The 17,139-nt window shown below is 39.4% G+C and overlaps 1 protein-coding gene and 1 long non-coding RNA gene across 2 annotated transcripts in view; one reads left to right on the top strand and one right to left on the bottom strand.

The window, feature by feature from the left end:
- Positions 1 to 7,547: 7,547 nt before the first annotated feature.
- Positions 7,548 to 8,721, bottom strand: LOC148045046 (uncharacterized). The gene is made up of 2 exons (XR_015697017.1): positions 8,422 to 8,721; positions 7,548 to 7,860 (listed from the first exon to the last, which is right to left on the bottom strand). It is a non-coding gene; the product is annotated as an uncharacterized LOC148045046 (long non-coding RNA).
- Positions 8,683 to 17,139, top strand: part of SYNJ2 (synaptojanin 2) — a 58,624-nt gene continuing 50,167 nt past the window's right edge. The window contains exons 1-2 of the mRNA XM_014057555.2: positions 8,683 to 9,453; positions 15,861 to 15,947. Coding sequence (XP_013913030.2) covers positions 9,333 to 9,453; positions 15,861 to 15,947 — 208 coding nt within the window. The 5' untranslated portion in view covers positions 8,683 to 9,332. The remainder of the gene's footprint in view (positions 9,454 to 15,860; positions 15,948 to 17,139) is intronic.

The raw sequence follows: 17,139 nt of genomic DNA, 5'->3' as shown, positions 1-17,139 counted from the left end.
ATTTTTCATTTCCGAATTCCTCTAATTAATCCATCAAAGTATCTAGGGTTCCCCAAATACCAAATATACTTTTTCCCAGCAGAAAATTAGGTGTATTGCATTCTCTTGTGATACATAAAAATTTACAATAATGCCATTGATAGTTTTCACTACTATTCTATCTACTTGCCCTCCGCAGAAATGGCAGGAAAGACATGCTGTGGTTCCTTCCTGTAAAATATTTCCATTTGATAGGACCTAAGAGGTGGGCCTCTTCTGCATGGCAACCACCCTTTGGAACATCATCCTTTCTGAACCGAGGTTAGCCCCAAAACTTATGGGAAAAAGCTGTCAAAACATATTTTTTTCATTAAGCCCGGGGATCCTGATAATAAGGAGCTTACCCATTGGTTGTATTATAAATAAACATCTTTTTTGTTTTATCCTGGTTTATGGTTTTAATAGGTTTGCAAAATATTTAATTTTTTGTTTTATTGTATGTCATGCAGACTCACTAGGTGAGATATAAATTTGACAAATAGAAAAATAAAATCACCAGAAAATGCATGGTAATAATATTTATTGCTGAGTAGTCTGTAGTTTCATTTTACTGACTGGCACCCCCATGAAAAATATATCTATGCACTCCTAACATAGCCACTACTAAAATGCTGAGTGGATCCTCTACTTAACATCCTGCCAGCCACTTACATGTCCTTAGCACTATCCAATATTCAGCTCTCTCCAGTGTGGACCAAAAGGTTATAGAGCAGAACATTTCCCCCAAAAACTATGGCACAGAAGCCCAAATCTTGTTCCTCATGTGTTCCTAATGACTAAGGTGACCAGAGGGACACCTTTGACCGTGGGGGGAGGGGGGGCTGGATTAAAAATTTTATACGGAGCAACAAAAAAATTCATACAACGCAAAAATAATATTGTAATATTTTTTTTATTTTGACATAACTACAATTTACAAATATAAATTGTAACTGTTGCCAAACATCAAAATTTTGAACACGTGATCATGAGGATGCTGCAACGGTCGCTAAGTGTGAAAATGGTCATCAGTCACTTTTTTCAATGCTATTTGGTCACTATAGCACCTTTCTTGCCACAGTTCTTAAGTGAATAATTGCAGCTGGTATTTTGTATTTTGGATAGAATCTTTTTTTAAATAGTCTAAGACAATTTAAAAAAAGAATCCATACAGAATAAATTGAAGTAAAACATTTCAAACTATTCCACACAGAATAAATTGAAGTAAAACTATTTTAAAAAATTCTATGCACAATATATTTCAAAGTATTGTGCATAGAATTTTTAAAAATGGTTTCACTTCAATTTATTTTGGATAGAATATTTTTTTAAATAGTCTAAGACAATTTAAAAAAGGAATCCACACAGAATAAATTGAAGTAAACTATTTTTAAAAATTCTATGCACAATATATTTCAAAGTATTGTGCATAGAATTTTTAAAAATGGTTTCACTTCAATTTATTTTGGATGGAATCTTTTTTGAAATAGTCTAAGACAATTTAAAAAAAGAATCCACACAGAATAAAACTATTTAAAAAAATCCTATGCACAATAAAATATTATTTTAAAATACATTAAAAAATAAAAGAAAAAACCCAGCTCACTTACCAGGCAGGCACTCCAAGTCAATCCAGAATGATGTAGTTGTTAATACAAAGAACTGAGCAAATTAAAATGGTGAAATTAGTCCCAGGGAAATATTTTTCAAAGAAGCATACACCATTTTTCCCACACGAGCCGACCTCCAACCTCTGTGCCCCTCCCCTCTGGGAAATCCAGGAAGGAACAGTCGCTACTACTCTAGCCAAAGTATTTCCTGGAGCTCTATGGTACTGGGTCATCTTTTCTTATAAAAGTAAGTAAAATGGGCGGGGGGGGGTGTTCCGTTTTCTTGCTTTAACATTTTAATATCTTCAATGAAAGTATTGAGACAGAGAGAGAGGTTAGACAGAGTGTCTTTTGTCTGGCCCCGGTTAGGATTTCTTAAGCAAACCCACTGGGCTTTCAACATGTAACCAGAAAATCGGGACTTTTTTTAAAACGCCCCAGGACACAGGACAAATTGTTAGAAATCATGACTGTCCCGTCAAAATCGGGATGTCTGCTCACCTTACTAATGACCCACAAACTAGCCTGCCTCTATGTTCTTTAGTAAACATTACTTAACCTGTTCCGTCCTCTATTCCCCATGCATACAGTAGGTTTAGAAAAGTTTTTCACATTTGTTCTCTCCTTCCCCAGATTGTTCTGAATATCACTATGATATGTATATAGTAGTGGTTGAAAAACGCTAACAAATGCTATATTTCTACTCTGCCTCTACATAGAGTGCTGTGTCTTACGTTCTAGTTGTAATGAGTTATTAATTTAAACTGGTTGTATGAATATGTCTGAATCATTTTCCTGATGCTCACTTTTAACCTTGTAAACATGAGGATCTATATTGTTTAAGAATTCCAGCAAAGGAAGCATTTTCTTACCACCAGAATGAGTCACATTTTAAAGGTAGTCCCTACCACATGATAGATACAGCCTCTGTTAGTTTTACTGTATTCAAAACAGATTTCTTCTTTTAATTCAGATGGAATACTGAACGTGCTCTTCATATTGTCACATTGTGTGTGTATAGCTCTATCCAGTTTCCCTGATTGTACCCCATAAAAGGATTACACAGTCATAAAAAGGGAGATACATAGACATGCACTCATACTGAATTTTAAATTAAACCTATTTTGAACATTTTTTGCCTTACTCTTTCTTGATTTCTGAAAAGAAACAGCATCTTATATTCTTCAAAAAAAAAAGACCCTCCCTGGCATATGCTAACTCAGCACAAATAATAAAGTACTAATGAAATGTTCTAGTAATATCTTATTATTTATCATCAAATTTAGACACCACCCATTTCACTATCCAAGTGGCTCTGGCCAATTTAAAATGTTCCCATAGAAGCCATGTAGAAGAGACATAAAAGCACAACTAGAATAGAGGCACAGAGTAAAAACAGTTTAAAAAGTAAAAAGTCGGAGGAAGTGCCCTCAGACAACAATCATTCCCAGGGTTTGTGTGCTACTCTTCAATTCCCATGCCAATGGGGAGAAGACCAAAATGTGGGGGCCAACCTAACCTTTTGAGACAAGATATTCCATAGGGTGGAGGCAGTAGCAGAGAAGGCTCTCTTCCTAGAACATCCAGTTAAAAATATTTAAACCAATAGGCTACATATCCTTCCTGCCATACCTTCTACCATGTGGAACAGGCTGATGTAATTGGGACAAGGTAGTTCCTCAGGTAATCAAACCCGATGCCATGAAGAGCTTTAAAAGTGATAGCCTACACCTTGAATAGGACCCAGAAGCAAATCAGTACTCAATGCAACTTACATAGCAGACGTGTCACATGCACAGTCCTTGAAGCTCATCAAACATGCAGACCCACATTATGCACCAGCTGAAGCTTACTCTTAGGCTATCTCCAACTAGAGTGCATTGCAATAGTTCATGTCGGAGATGACTAGGGCACGAGTGACTGAGAGAAGGGCCTCCTGATCTAGGAAGGAATGCAACTGGTACACAGCACAAATTGAGCAAAGGCCTTCCTAACCATGACTGCTACCTGCTCCTTGAGCAGGAGTCACGAGTTTAGCAGGACTCCCAGATTGAGCACTGGGTCCATCTGGGGTAGTGCAATCCAATCCAAGACCAAAGATGGCACATCCCCAGATAGAGATAAGCATAGCCCATAGCCACTGTCTTACCAGGATTCAGTCCCCAGCCAAACTCCCAAAGCCTCCAGACATCACAAAAGAACATCCACAACAAAAAAAATGTTTTAAGTTTTCATGCAAGTGTAGAGTACTAGCATGGAAAACTACATGCTTTGGTTTCTATAAAATGAATTGCTCATTAGTTTTACAATAACACAATGGCTAAGAATCAGTATATGGTTAATACAAAGCCCGCAGGGATTCTTTGTGGAAGAATATTTCCCTCTCTCTTCACCTCCTCCCTAATCCCATGGTATAATAGTGTCACTTGCATCAGCTTTTGCTTATCATGGTGTTATAGTACATTCCTTTTGTTATCATGCTGCATTATTGAGCAAGCCGGCTGCCTATCTTTTTTTTCTCAACTCTGAGCATTCAGATTGGAAAACAGCCGTTAGGGGAACAAAGACAAAGAAATTCTGTATAGCCTCTAGACTATTTACTTTACTAGACATTTATTTAATGGAAGGATAACAGATAAAAGCACTAAAAGCCCATTAAGATCCTATCTCAGGCAAAGACAGGACACAAAGATACCCTTATCAAGAAAAATCTGCAGACACATAGCTTCTCAATATATTACTGATTGAAATCTATGGACCTTTCTCTGCATTATTTTACATAAGTACCCATTTGAAAAAGGGGAAGTAGCCTCAGTAGTCTGCTAGTAGAGTCAGAATAATCAGGAACAAAATCCAGTAAATTTCCATTATATATCAATATCTGATGTTTGTGGAGAAGTCCTATTGAGTTCAATGATGTCTGTTCTTAACTATACAATTTTTACATTGCTTTCTACAATTGTTTATACAACTGCCTATTATATTTAATACTGTGAAATATACAAACATGATCCTAAAAAAGATAATACAAATAGATTTATATTTCTAACATCGATTTTGTGTTTTTATAGAAAACTTCATATAAGGAGTTACAGATATTGATAACATTCTGCAAAACCTTTCCATCAGTGTAGTATATATGGTAGAAAGGACATGTCTTGCCATTTATTACAAAACTTGCAATCTGGAGCAAAGTTTGTTTGACTTGGTAATTTTGGCTGCCTAAATAAATATGATATAATTTACTCATTTATACATAGTTTTTTAGTGAAAGCACCTAAATTCTAAAACAGCTGCTGCTAAAAATAATATTTTATAAGACAAAAATTCACATCTGCCCTGGTGAGTCTGTTTTTGTTAAGCGATTCTTCACGTACGGTATGAATAAAGTGACCAGATTTTAAAATTGGTTAAGCGGGACACCATTGACGGGGTGGGGGCGGTGTGTTCTTGATTAAAAATTTTGCCGCCCGGCGCTGCGGCTGAGGTGAAGCTGCCAAAGCTCTCACTGGCGCCCCCGCCCATGGCAGCAGCGGTACCACCTCCCTCCCCCTCCGCTTGGAGCACCTGAGCTGGGCACCGCATTACCCCTGCCCCCTCCTCCTCCACTGTGCTTTTGAGGAGCCATGAGGCCGCGGGAGTCAGTAGGAAGGCAGGGGAGGGGCAGGAGCAGGAGCAGGAAAAAAAGGCCCCATGGCTCCTCAAAAGCACGGTGGAGGAGGAGGAGGCGGCGGCAGGGGTAATGCAGTGCCCAGCTCAGGAGCATCTATGAAGAGCACCAGAATCTCCCAAATAACTACAGCCATTACACCACACCTAGGTCACAACAGTGCCACACTTAAAGTACATTTCTAAGAGAGGACCCCAATTCCCATGTCCATGATATGAAAAATCAACATGACATCAAGACTACCAAGGGTGAGTTGCCCCAACATATTTCTCTCTGTCCATCACCCTACTATCTTGTTTTAATTTGTCACTGTCCTGTTTGAACAGTGATGTCCAAAACAGCTACAGCACTCCAAGTCGCAGGGCAGAATAGAATGGAAGAATTAATTCCTGTGAATGACAGTGAAATATTCTTCATTTTGATGTGTTAGGACACACCTGTGGGGTACTCTGTCAGCAGGATATTCTGGTACAATTAAAGCATAACACTAAGGTTATTGCCCTCAAAATCAGCGCTGCCAGTTTCCAAGATTTACAGTTAATCCTGTTAGAGTCAGTGGGTCCTTAGGCATGCATAAAAAAAGGAATGCTACAAACAGCTGACCCTGCCTTGTAGCTGTAACTAAATATTTCATCTACGTTAACCTCAATTACAGTAGCTTCAATTCTGCTTTGTTTTATCGTGCTGAAACGTCAATGTATTGTGTAGGCTTACTAATGCATATCATGTGTGAGACAGCAATACATACATACTGAATGGTTTGTACAGCTAAACTCAAGACTAGTTTGTCTTTTTTTACATTCAGTAATTATGCAGCAAAAAGAATAGTGGTACTGTATTGTTTATGACTACCAGTAGTGTTCAAAAGCTACTCAAAATACAGAGCAAACACAACTACTGAAAAGCAACAGAAATTCAGCTCTGGGGTGTTAAGAAATGCTCATGTGCCTGCTGGACCAGTTTGTTCCCTTGAGATCAAGACAGCAGACCTGAAGCAGAGATTTTCTGAAGGCAGAGTTTCCAAGATATAATATTGGTGTTCCAATTAAACAAGTGAGGCAAAGGAGCCTTAATAAGGCAGTGGTAATGGGAGTTGTGAAATAAATAAACTCACAGCTATCTTGACTAAAAAAAGTGAAAACTCCTTGGAGTCAACCTCAATGCCAAGTGACATCATGGGCATATCTATGCAGTTTTCTCGGTAACAATATGGAAGAGGATGATATTGTCTTCTTCTCGGATCGCCCCCCCCCCCCAAATTTCCATGCTATTTTGTCCTCCCCAGTATTTCCTGGTGATTTCTCATCCATACTGACCAGATCTAATTCTGCTTGTTTTTCAAGATCACAGAATAATGTCTAAGGCTTCCCCTTAACTGGCTGTTATCTTGAGTGGGTGTGTATGTGTCAGAGGTGGTATTCAGCAGGTTCTGACCAGTTCTGGAGAACCAGTAGGGAAAATTTTGAGTAGTTCGGAAAACCAGTAAATACCCCCTGGCCTCGTCCTCATCTATTCTGTCTCCCAGCTGATCAGATTTTACAGTATCCTTCCCCTGTCACACCCACCAAGCCATACCATGCCCACCAAGCCATGCCCACAAAACCGGCACCAAAAATTTTTGAATCCCACCATGATATGTAAGTGCACCTGTGTGCTTTCAAGTCAAAGTTGATTCCTGGCAACTGCCTGAACTTGTCCCAGCAGTTTTCTTGGCAAGGTTTTTCAGAAGTAATTTGCTCTTGTCCTAAGGCTAGCAAGAGAGAAAGAGAGTGATTTGTTCAAGGTCACCCAGTTGGCTTTATGCCTAGAACTCACCATCTTCTGACTTCTAGCCTGGTGCCTTAACCATTACATCAAACTGTCTCCAAATTTAAATGACCAACTTCTTTATTTCCTCCTTCTGTTCTCTTGCCACAGAATTCTCTGATCGCTGCTTCATTCCCGCAATTAAAACACCCATTAAGGAATAAAAAAAATATCTTCATTATTTCTCACCTAAGGAACATCAATCAATCAATTTCAACCATTAGAACCCAACCAGGCGTCATCCAACAACTGCAAAAGTATGTAAATTGACCTTAACTGCGGGCACTTTTTATCCTCCATCAGAGGCAACATTAGCTTGTGTACTTTGCTGTATTGTCAAAATTGTGCAAAGGAGAAGTAAAAATCCAATTTGATTGTGTTGGAAGAAATGTTCTTCTGGGTTCGGCTCCAAGTGGGGAAAAAAGACACTGGAGACATGGAGGCTGCTTGGAAAGATGGTTTATTGGTGGACAGGACCACATGGCTTGAGTCCTGAACAGAGAAGGTGATCACATGCTTCAATGTTGGTGGAGAGGAGAAGAGAAGAGAAGGGAAGGCAAGGGAGGAAGAGAAGCTGAATCCCTGGTTTTATCCCCCTCTGGCCTTTGATCTTGAGCTTGTGTTCTAATTGGTTATCAGACTCCCATGGGCCCATGCAGGGGCAACTCTCTAGGCTGCGTTTTGAATCCAGGTTTGGTTGAGTTCTCAGATGCCAAATGGTGAGTTGGGTAATGCCTTAATCCCATCAATCTGGAGCTGAAGGGAAGAACTCTTTTTATTATGTAAAGTGGACTAGCTCAGGCTTTAATAGTTCATTGACAAAGGGGGATGGGCAGGAAGCTGCAGGCAGCTATTCTGTCTTTTAAAACACGTTTCTTACTTTTTCACATCCAGAGAACTATTCTGCCCTTTCAATATTTCCTAGGATATTTTATTTTTCTGTGAGAGGGCTCAAATTGTAAATTTGAACAAAAGAACATTACACCCAATGATTTGGAAATGTCTCTTTCATGCACAAGTGTGCACCAGGAAAGCAACCTCATTTCTAATAATTATTTATGTGTAGTTATTTGTAATAACTAATTATCCTCCTTTCTAATAACTGTTCCCAAAGGACTTTTTGCACTTGGTGGTAAAAAAAAAAGTTCCTCCAGTTCAATCTTGTTAACATTTGAAACATGCCACGTGTTTCCGGGGAAGGCTGCAGTTTCTGTGCAGCCTTTTCCCATCCAACTCCACAATCTTTCTAGTCGACATCATAGAAGGAACTTTTCCATCACCTACATATAAAACAGCCGTTATCCAACAATTACTTACAAAAGGCTTTTGGAAACGGCGCAAGAGGGAGGGGAAAAAAGTAAACATTCCGGCCGAGGCCAATCCAGCTGCTGCCTCCCTTCTTTTCTTCCTCTTCCCCACATCACTGCTGGGCGGCCTTTCTGTCTCGGGTGCCCCACGAGAAGCACTGCCTCCGCCTTTCCTTGGGGGTGGGAACCGGGAGCTTAACCTCACCGCCCCCTGAGGGAGGGCGCTCACCTGTCCCCCGAGGAGGCGAAAAGAGGCGGTGACCACATCTCGAAGTCTTCCAGAAAGTTTCTACTGTACAGGGGTGGGGTGGGGAGCAAAACGAGGTCTCCGCCCTGGCCGGTCGCGGCAGAGAGCGAGCAGTTTTCCTACAAGGAACCAGAAACTCCGGAAATTGTGCAAGAACTTGCGGGAAAGGGGGGAGCCTTTCCAAGCCCCCTCCCGCCGAAGGAACCTCCATTCCTTTCCTCCTCCGGCCCTCCCGGCCGAGCTTGGGGACTAGGAGAGCCAGACTAGCGTCTGCGAAGACACCGATCAGCTGGAATCTGGCCTGGCAAAAGGCGCCGCTGTGGCCACCAAGGGCTCTCGCCAGTCCCCACGAAAAGCGGGGCAGAAGAGGAGACGGTCGGCGAGCCTTTCTTTTTTTTGTTCGGGGTTAATCCCCGTCTCTTCTCCTTCCCAACTTTTGGTTTTGGATCAAGTTGAAAAGCGTCTGACTCCTTCCCACTTCTACCAGTTGAGGCGGCGGTGCGCCCCTGGAGCCGGCTTTTTGGGGAAAGTTAATTTTTGTGTGGTTTTTAATTTAATTTAATTTTTATTTTGGAGCGGGAGATAAAACCTCGAAGCGGGAGCCGCTGCTCCAGAGCAATTTGTAACCCGGCTGCTTTGGTTCCCCCCCTTCCACCTGATGGGCAAAAGCCTCCATGGCGCTGAGCAAAGGGCTGAGGCTGCTGTGGAAGCATGAGCCCACTCCCAGCGCCCTACTGGAGGCGCGGGGCCGCCCGGATTGCCTGCTGCTGGAAGCCGGCACGACAGCCACCCTCAGTAAGTGCCTCGCACCAAGGATGGTGGTGGTGGGTGAGTGTGTACGTGTTTGCCCGCGTAGTACTCTGGACGCAACCATCCTACAGTTGCTTTGGCTGGCAAACTTTGAAGGAAGGAGGCGAGGTCTTTCAGGCCAATGGGCCACCCTGTCTGCTTTCCAGTTTCCAAGACAGCCAACCGTGACAGAAGGATTTGGTTGGTTGATTGATCGATTAGTCAAATCAGAGCCTGCTCTTAGCAATGGATGGGCTTCTTCCAGCATGCTCTGTTCAACCTGGCCTTTTCCATCTCTTGAGTGGTGCTTGCCTTGATGCTGGTCGCCTTCCTTCCATTTTTCCCAGCTTCTCAAGGCGGTGGCAGATTAAGGCTCACTGGTACCCTAAGCGCTGACAAATCTTGGTGCCCCCCCACCTCACAACTTTGTGGTGCCCCTTGGGCCTGGTGCTCTTAGTATGTCCTTAGTTTGCTTAATGGTTAATACACCACTGTCTCAAGGGAACTGCAGGCCTTTGCACAATTCTACGAAAACTAGTGTTTGAGGGTTTTTTTTGGGGGGGGGGTTGGTTTTGTTTCCTTGGTTGTCCATGGTACTCTAAACATCCTCTCCAATACCAACTTTCAAAAGTAGTAGTAGGCATTCTATCTATACCAACTTTCAAAAGTAGTAGTAAGCAGTCCAATTGCAGAAGTCCAATTTTCACATCCACCTAGTGTTGCACTGCATGTATAATCTATTGTAATGTTATAGGTGTGCATTTGACTTGTTTATGCAAGGCCTTCATTGTTTCTCTACCAAGTGCTGATCTGTTGCATATTTCTTTCTTTTTGTAAATTAATTGTGGGATATTTCTTGGCTGTTGTTTCTGAACTCTTAATAGTCAATTCTAAAAGACAAAATTTATCCACCCCATTAGTGTCTTCGCTGTTAATTTTCCTGTTGTCATTACTTAATCATAGTCCCATTTTTTTCATTGCTTTCATTACAGTAGGATATGAAAATATAATTTTTATTTTTCTATGGAGGTTATCCACAGAAAGGGTGCTTTTTTCAAGAGGCAACTGGACTTTCTTGTTTTTCTTTGAAGACTTTTCGCTTCTCAAAAAGTCTTCAAATAAAAATAAGAAAGTTCAGTTGCCTCTTGAAAAAGCATTTTTGGGATATAATTTCCATTATTACCAGAATCTTAATTGATTCTTGATTCAATCATCACTGATTTGGGAGGTTCTGTCTGGTATATTTTTGGGCAGTAGTTGATTGCCAATAGTTGTGGGCCATCTCCTTTTCAATACCATGTAAGTCATGATTGCGATCATATCTTATTACAGGGGGAAGGGCTCAAGACCTTTCAAGAATGAACAAGAATATATTTTTTCCTCCAGTTTCAACAGTGGCACATAGGTAACTTTGCACCAGTTCAGGAAATCTTACTTGTATTCTTTCATGGAGAATAAACAGTCAACATTACCGGACAAAATTAAATAACCAGTGCTTCAGGACAGACAGTATTGGTAGCTTGAGGCATCCACATTTCTTAATAGCATGAGTTCTTCCTTGCTGTCATACATTTTATTAATTACACAATTGATAAAATGATATGGTTAGTTAGGTGTGAATTTAATATAACAAGTGGCAGCTTGTCTTCAGAAATTCATTTGCATTATGCTTCCTAGAAACAATATGAGAGATTCTGTAAATGTTCAATACCTTATTGTCACTCCTTCATGCCATCCTCTTTGATTCAACTGATTATTGTTATTGAAAATGAGGTCAATAAAAAAAGCAATTGAAGCTCCAAGAGGCCCACTTAAAGCCAGGTGCTAGATAATTCTCCCATCACTAACTCTACAGCTTTGGTCTATAGGCCAAAACAGAAAGTAATGCAACCATGCAAAGCAACACCACCAGATTTTCATATGTATTGCCTTTCGCAAAATGTCATATACAAAACTTGGCATGCATAACTTTTACACTGATAATGCATAAGAAAGACATTGATGATCTATTTATTTTATCAACAAAGCACATATTATTCATATTTTAAAACCGATTACATTTTAAAAACTGATAAGCTGTGTTAGATTGAAAGCCTATTTATTCCAGTCTCCAACGCTCACAACAACCACATGGATGCACCACACTAAATGCTCTTGCATGGGTTCCCAGCAAACTGGGACTCGATATGTGCCTTAAAATACTTTTTTTTCTTTGTCCTTCTCTCCCCTTTCTTGAATCCATCCTGCTTTACTCTGGAGTCCCTGAAGAATTACACTCCCATCTTGATTTACAGCTGTGTGTCTGTGGAAGGAAAGAGTGCTTATCAAAAAAGTAAATGAAAGCAGCAAGTTCAAAATCCCACTCCCTTTGTACACACAGAGGGGTGGGGCAGGCATCACTCTCTGATATGGTGAGGTAGGACTTCAATCTTTGTTGCTATGGCCACTATTTTGACTCTATCCCACATCCTGTGGACACCCCTGTTCTGCTTCATTATTATTGCCTTCTTGATCTACTGGAGTTTAGTGTACTATAATTGTTTAGAAATCTTAAAAAGCATCTCTCGATATCTAGACATTGGTGCAGCTTGTTTCATCTTGAAAGTTTTAAGAGGATTTAAACTTCAATAATATAGTTCTATGAGTATCTATTCAAAAATGAGCTAATGCAGAGAGTTGAAGTCTAATTTAGAGATCTAATCCTAGCCTTTCTTTGCTAACATGAAGTAACTTTACAATTACAGTCCTGTATCATACCACTGTAGTGAGGTGTAATTTGTCATCCTCAACTTAACAGAGAAGGAAATTCCAGCTCTCCTTGGGCAGGACTTTTAACTATAGCATGTGTTGTCACATCATATTAAAAAGCAAAAATTACGTGAAAATATTGTTATAGAATTAATTTACAGCACAAAAATATATTTTTGACTTACTAGATAAACAGGAACTTCCACCTTGACTGGTGCTTTGCTCCAAGGTATGAAGAAATTATGATAAATACATATATTTTTAAAAAAAAATACTTTATGCCATATTTCTACCTCTATTTGTTACTTATTTCCTAATATGAACTGATGCCTGAAGTCAAGGTCTGTCAGTCATTTCCATAAAATGTGGTGTTTTTTTTTTAATTGCAACATTTTTTCAGAGATTCAGGCTCGATTAGAGCCAATACTTAGCTGACTGCTTCTCCTTCCTCTTGGAGAATTAACTCAAAAGATAAAAAAAATTTCAACCTTGTTCAAAATCTGCCTTTTAGCCACATGCAAAAAGAAACCTCTCTCTTCAGGGAAGCTTGGTTCAGACCTAGAGTTGTGCATTCCTTGCCTGGGAAGCAGATGTTCTTGAGAATTCCATGTAGCTTCCTATAAGAAATTTCTTCTGACTTAGTCCTTTCCCCTTACTACCAGTGGTGGGTTGCAGGCAGTACGCCTGGTACAGGTGTACCAGTGCCTGCCCAGGGCACCAGGTACCGTTCCGGTATGGTGCTCCAGAGGGCCCACCCATCCACCTGCCCGTTCTTACCTGTCTTTAAACTCTTTGGCGCTTCCTCACACGGCATGTACAGCGCTTGCGCAACGCTCCGCTGAGCAGCTGGAATGTTGCGGAGCCTCACGGAGGCATGAGGGTGGGATGCGTGCGCACGCACACTATGTGCGTTCATGTGGAAGACCGTACCAGTTGCAACGGGATCCCGAACACACCACTGCTTACTACTGATAGTAATTTACTACCTCTGGAACTATTGTTATAACCAGTGCATTCATGAGCATCAAGCTTTTGTTCCTTAACTGTAATCATATTAATTTTGCTTTGTTTAAAATGTAGTTTGCATTTACTCGTCCGTTATTTAAATTTTGGTTTTTGTCTTGTTGGTAGGATATACTTTTCTTTCTGCAATCAGTGTTCACGTTGTTTTAAATATATTTCTGTTTGCTAATGCAGACTAGGAGAATGAACTTGGACTCTGAATCTCTTTTCTCCATGAATTGTGAAATGGCAAAGTTAGAAAATTACTTACATTCTTAAACTTCTTATACATTTCTGAATGTCATGTTATTCACTTTATTTGTATAGTTCCACTGTGGCCTGTGGCTACAGTAATTCCTTTGTCTAATAAAGAATTAAATATCTTGATTGTGTGATGTCAGTGCATGTCTGCTGAGTGCACTTTCACAAATATGAAACCTTGCAGAGAATTAAACAATTTATTCTGTTAGCTTCATATTACCAAGAAAATCCTAGTTTACAGAAAATTCCTTGCTACTCAATGTGTTTTGCAGAATTTTTAAGAACTAGGGTAAATTCATTATAGCGAAGGCTCAATTTACTGGACCATGGTACAATGGATGCAACAGAACAAATTTCCACCATGTAAAAATGTAATTAAAGAAACTGTGTGATGTTATCTACATTATGAGATCATCATGCTAATGATATCATTTGTGTCATTCCAAAAAATGACATTAAGTCACAATATTCCACTTTTATATATAGTGGACTTTTGTCAATTACAGACTCTTTTTCCCCACACTTCAAAATAGGGGTTCACTAGCATTAGCTCTTTATTAGGTCTATAGCTAGTATATCTTCCTACTGATCCCAGGTAACACTTAAAATAACTAAGCAATTGGCAGAAATTAACAAAATAACAGAATAACAGAGTTGGAAGGGACCTTGGAGGTCTTTCAGTCTAACTCCCTGCTCAAGCAGAAGATCCTATACCATTTCAGACAATGGCTATCCAGTATCTTCTTAAAGACCTCCAGTGATGGACCACCCACAACTTCTGAAGGCAAACCATTCCACTGGTTAATTGTTCTCACTGTTAGGAGAACAATAATCTTTTAACAAATAAAAGAGTCATCTGCTTGATACTTTGATGGGTGTCTCAGGAAATCCAAGTGCCATAAAAATACTCTAGAAAATTAGAAAAATATCCCCCCAAAAAACTTTGGACAAAACAAGTCTATTTTATTGTCCTCATAGTCTCCTGGAATTGAGTTTAAGTCAAGGGAGTTAACATTTAACTTTTTATATCCTTTAATGCAATTATTGCCTCTTGAGCGTTACTCCCTGATTTTATTATTTATGACTAACATTCAGCAATTCAACTAGTAGAATTTCACACCTGGAAATGTTGATTAATTAAATTTCAACCAAATTAATCTTTCTATTTATGGTTCTTTTCTCTGTTAAGGCCACTTACTATTTTCAATATTTTTGTGCACTAGTTTCATTCTCCCACTACCCTATTTCCCTGAAAATAAGACCTCCGGGATAATAAGCACAATTGGGCTTTTGCACACATGCGCTAAAATAACCCCTCCCCTGAAAATAAGCCCTCCCCAAAAATATTGCAACATAGCATGAGGTGACCACGCTCACCGCCTTCTGGACCTCAAAAATAATAAGACCTCCCCGAAAATAAGGCCAAGTACTTATTTCGGGAGTCAAAGAAAATAAGATTCTGTTTTATTTTCAGGGAAATACAGTAGATTCCATCCTCTTCTCTCTGTCCACAATTACTCTGCAGTCTTTGAATTCCCAAATTTTAGCTATACTACAAAAATAACTTCAGGTGATGGCTACTTTAAGACTGAATTTACTATGACTTAATATGATTTATTTAATTATGTCCTAGTGGTATATTTGATGCAGCCTAGGTAGCAAATGGCTTAGTTCACAAAGTTAGGGTTAATACATTTTGGCTGATATAACATATTATGGAACGTTAATTTCTATATAATGTGCTTTGCATCTTTTTCTTTTTTCTTTTATTTCTATATAATTTGGGAAATTGGTCGGCGTATAAGTATCAGTAATAAATAAATAAGAACCATTTTGATGTAATAATTAAAACAACCAGGTTAGAAATCAGGAGACTATGATTTCTAGTCCATCCTTAAGGCCTGGAGCCAGTTGGATGAATTTGGGACAGTCATTCTCTCTCGGTGTTAGGGAAAAGACAATGGCAAACCACTTCTGAAAATGTTCCCAAGAAAAATGCAGAGACTTGTCCAGGCAAGGAATCAAAATTGGCTCACAGGTACACAGGCAAGGCCAGATGGCTAGTCAGCCAGCCAATAAATAAATAACCAACCAACCAATCATAAGCTTCACTTGAAAGAATTTTTGTTGTTTTAATATCAAAAGCTATATGCCACTCCTTGAAATGCTGAAAGTTGAGCATGACCAGTTCTTCCCCAGTCATCTGAACTGGTATGTGCAAATCCAGAACAGTCAGCAAAGCAAAGAGTGTTTTTGACTTCCCTGATGTCACAATCCAAGCATCCCTTCTATTTATTTGCATAGCCCTAAGAAACACGCTGCTTTTAGTTGGCTTATTACATTGCCATAGAGTGATTGCAAGAAAGCAAGAATTGATGACTTTTACTGTGTGATTTCCTCAGCATTTGAAGAAAAAGAAGAAATTAAAGGGCAATATGAGAAGCTTATGGATGCTTATGGATGCTTAGGCGAGCTGCAGTTAAAATCTGGTATGTAATCATTTAATATTATGCAATAATAATCAGATAAAAAAGAACCATCAATATTATTCATTGATTCATTATTGCTAATGAAAATGTCAGTGTTGTTCTTTGTTAGGTTAAAGAGAAATGGTTACAGGTAGTCCTCGACTTACAACCATTCATTTAGTGAACATTCACTTAGAACAGCAGTGAAAAAAGTTGACTTATGACTGTTTTTCACACTTACGACAATTGCAGCATCCCCATGATTATGTGATCAAAATTTGCACTTGCCACCAGGCATGCATTTAAGACAGTTGCACTGTTCTGGGGTCATGTGATAACCTTTTGTGATCTTCCCAGCCAACCTTCTGAGAAACAAAATCATTGGGGAACCCAGATTCGCTGAATGACCTCATGAATCCCTTAACAACTGCGCTGATTTGCTTAACAACTGCTATAAAATGGGACAAATCTAACTTAACAACTACCATGCTTAGCAATAGAAATTTGGGGGCTCAGTTGTGGTCAAGGACTACCGGTACAGTATGGAATAATTATTTCAGTTTTTTAAACATTCATCTTACCATGTGTTCTAATACAAATTTGAAAATAAGATTTGTTTCACCAAAGTTACTGCTTTTATTTTTGTAACCTACTGCTTTAGCGGGAATAAATTGGAGGGAAATCACCACAGTGGTGGTCTCACTGCTGTAATATGACTATTAGCTTAAAGATTTCTTCACGTATACTTTGTTTTGATAAGCTCTCAAATGTGCATGTTTTGTTTCTGTTAGTGAGATGATATAGAAAATAGATGAAAACTCAGCAAGCAGTTAAAGGAACACTCTTTGACCAGGAATTATGAAACACGCAGCTTTATAGTCAGAGGCACCATCATGCCTTGATAAAAAGAAGGCAACCCTTTTTCTTAGCATTTTAATGCAATGCTGAAGAAATCTGTATTTTTGTCCATGTTAGTCCACCAATGTTTCTTTGAAAAGCTCTGCACATAAAATATGGCAATGCTCAAGAACCTCCCTTCTTAGCCAAGAGCCAGCTGCCAGAAGCATTATTTTTATCTGGCAGGTTTTATTAATTATGGCTCATAGTTAATGAAGACTACAACTCTCATTTCAGAATGTGAGACAAAGAAGCCATTGGCAGCCTCAAGAACAATGATGTAATGTCTGCTTTATTTGTCACTGTTTTAAGCAAT

The sequence above is a fragment of the Thamnophis sirtalis genome, unplaced genomic scaffold (assembly GCF_051295495.1).
Source record: "Thamnophis sirtalis isolate CommonGarterSnake01/CBP01778 unplaced genomic scaffold, rThaSir2_p1.2 scaffold_6, whole genome shotgun sequence".
NCBI classification, from domain to species: domain Eukaryota; kingdom Metazoa; phylum Chordata; class Lepidosauria; order Squamata; family Natricidae; genus Thamnophis; species Thamnophis sirtalis.
This window is presented reverse-complemented; position numbering and strand designations above follow the sequence as displayed.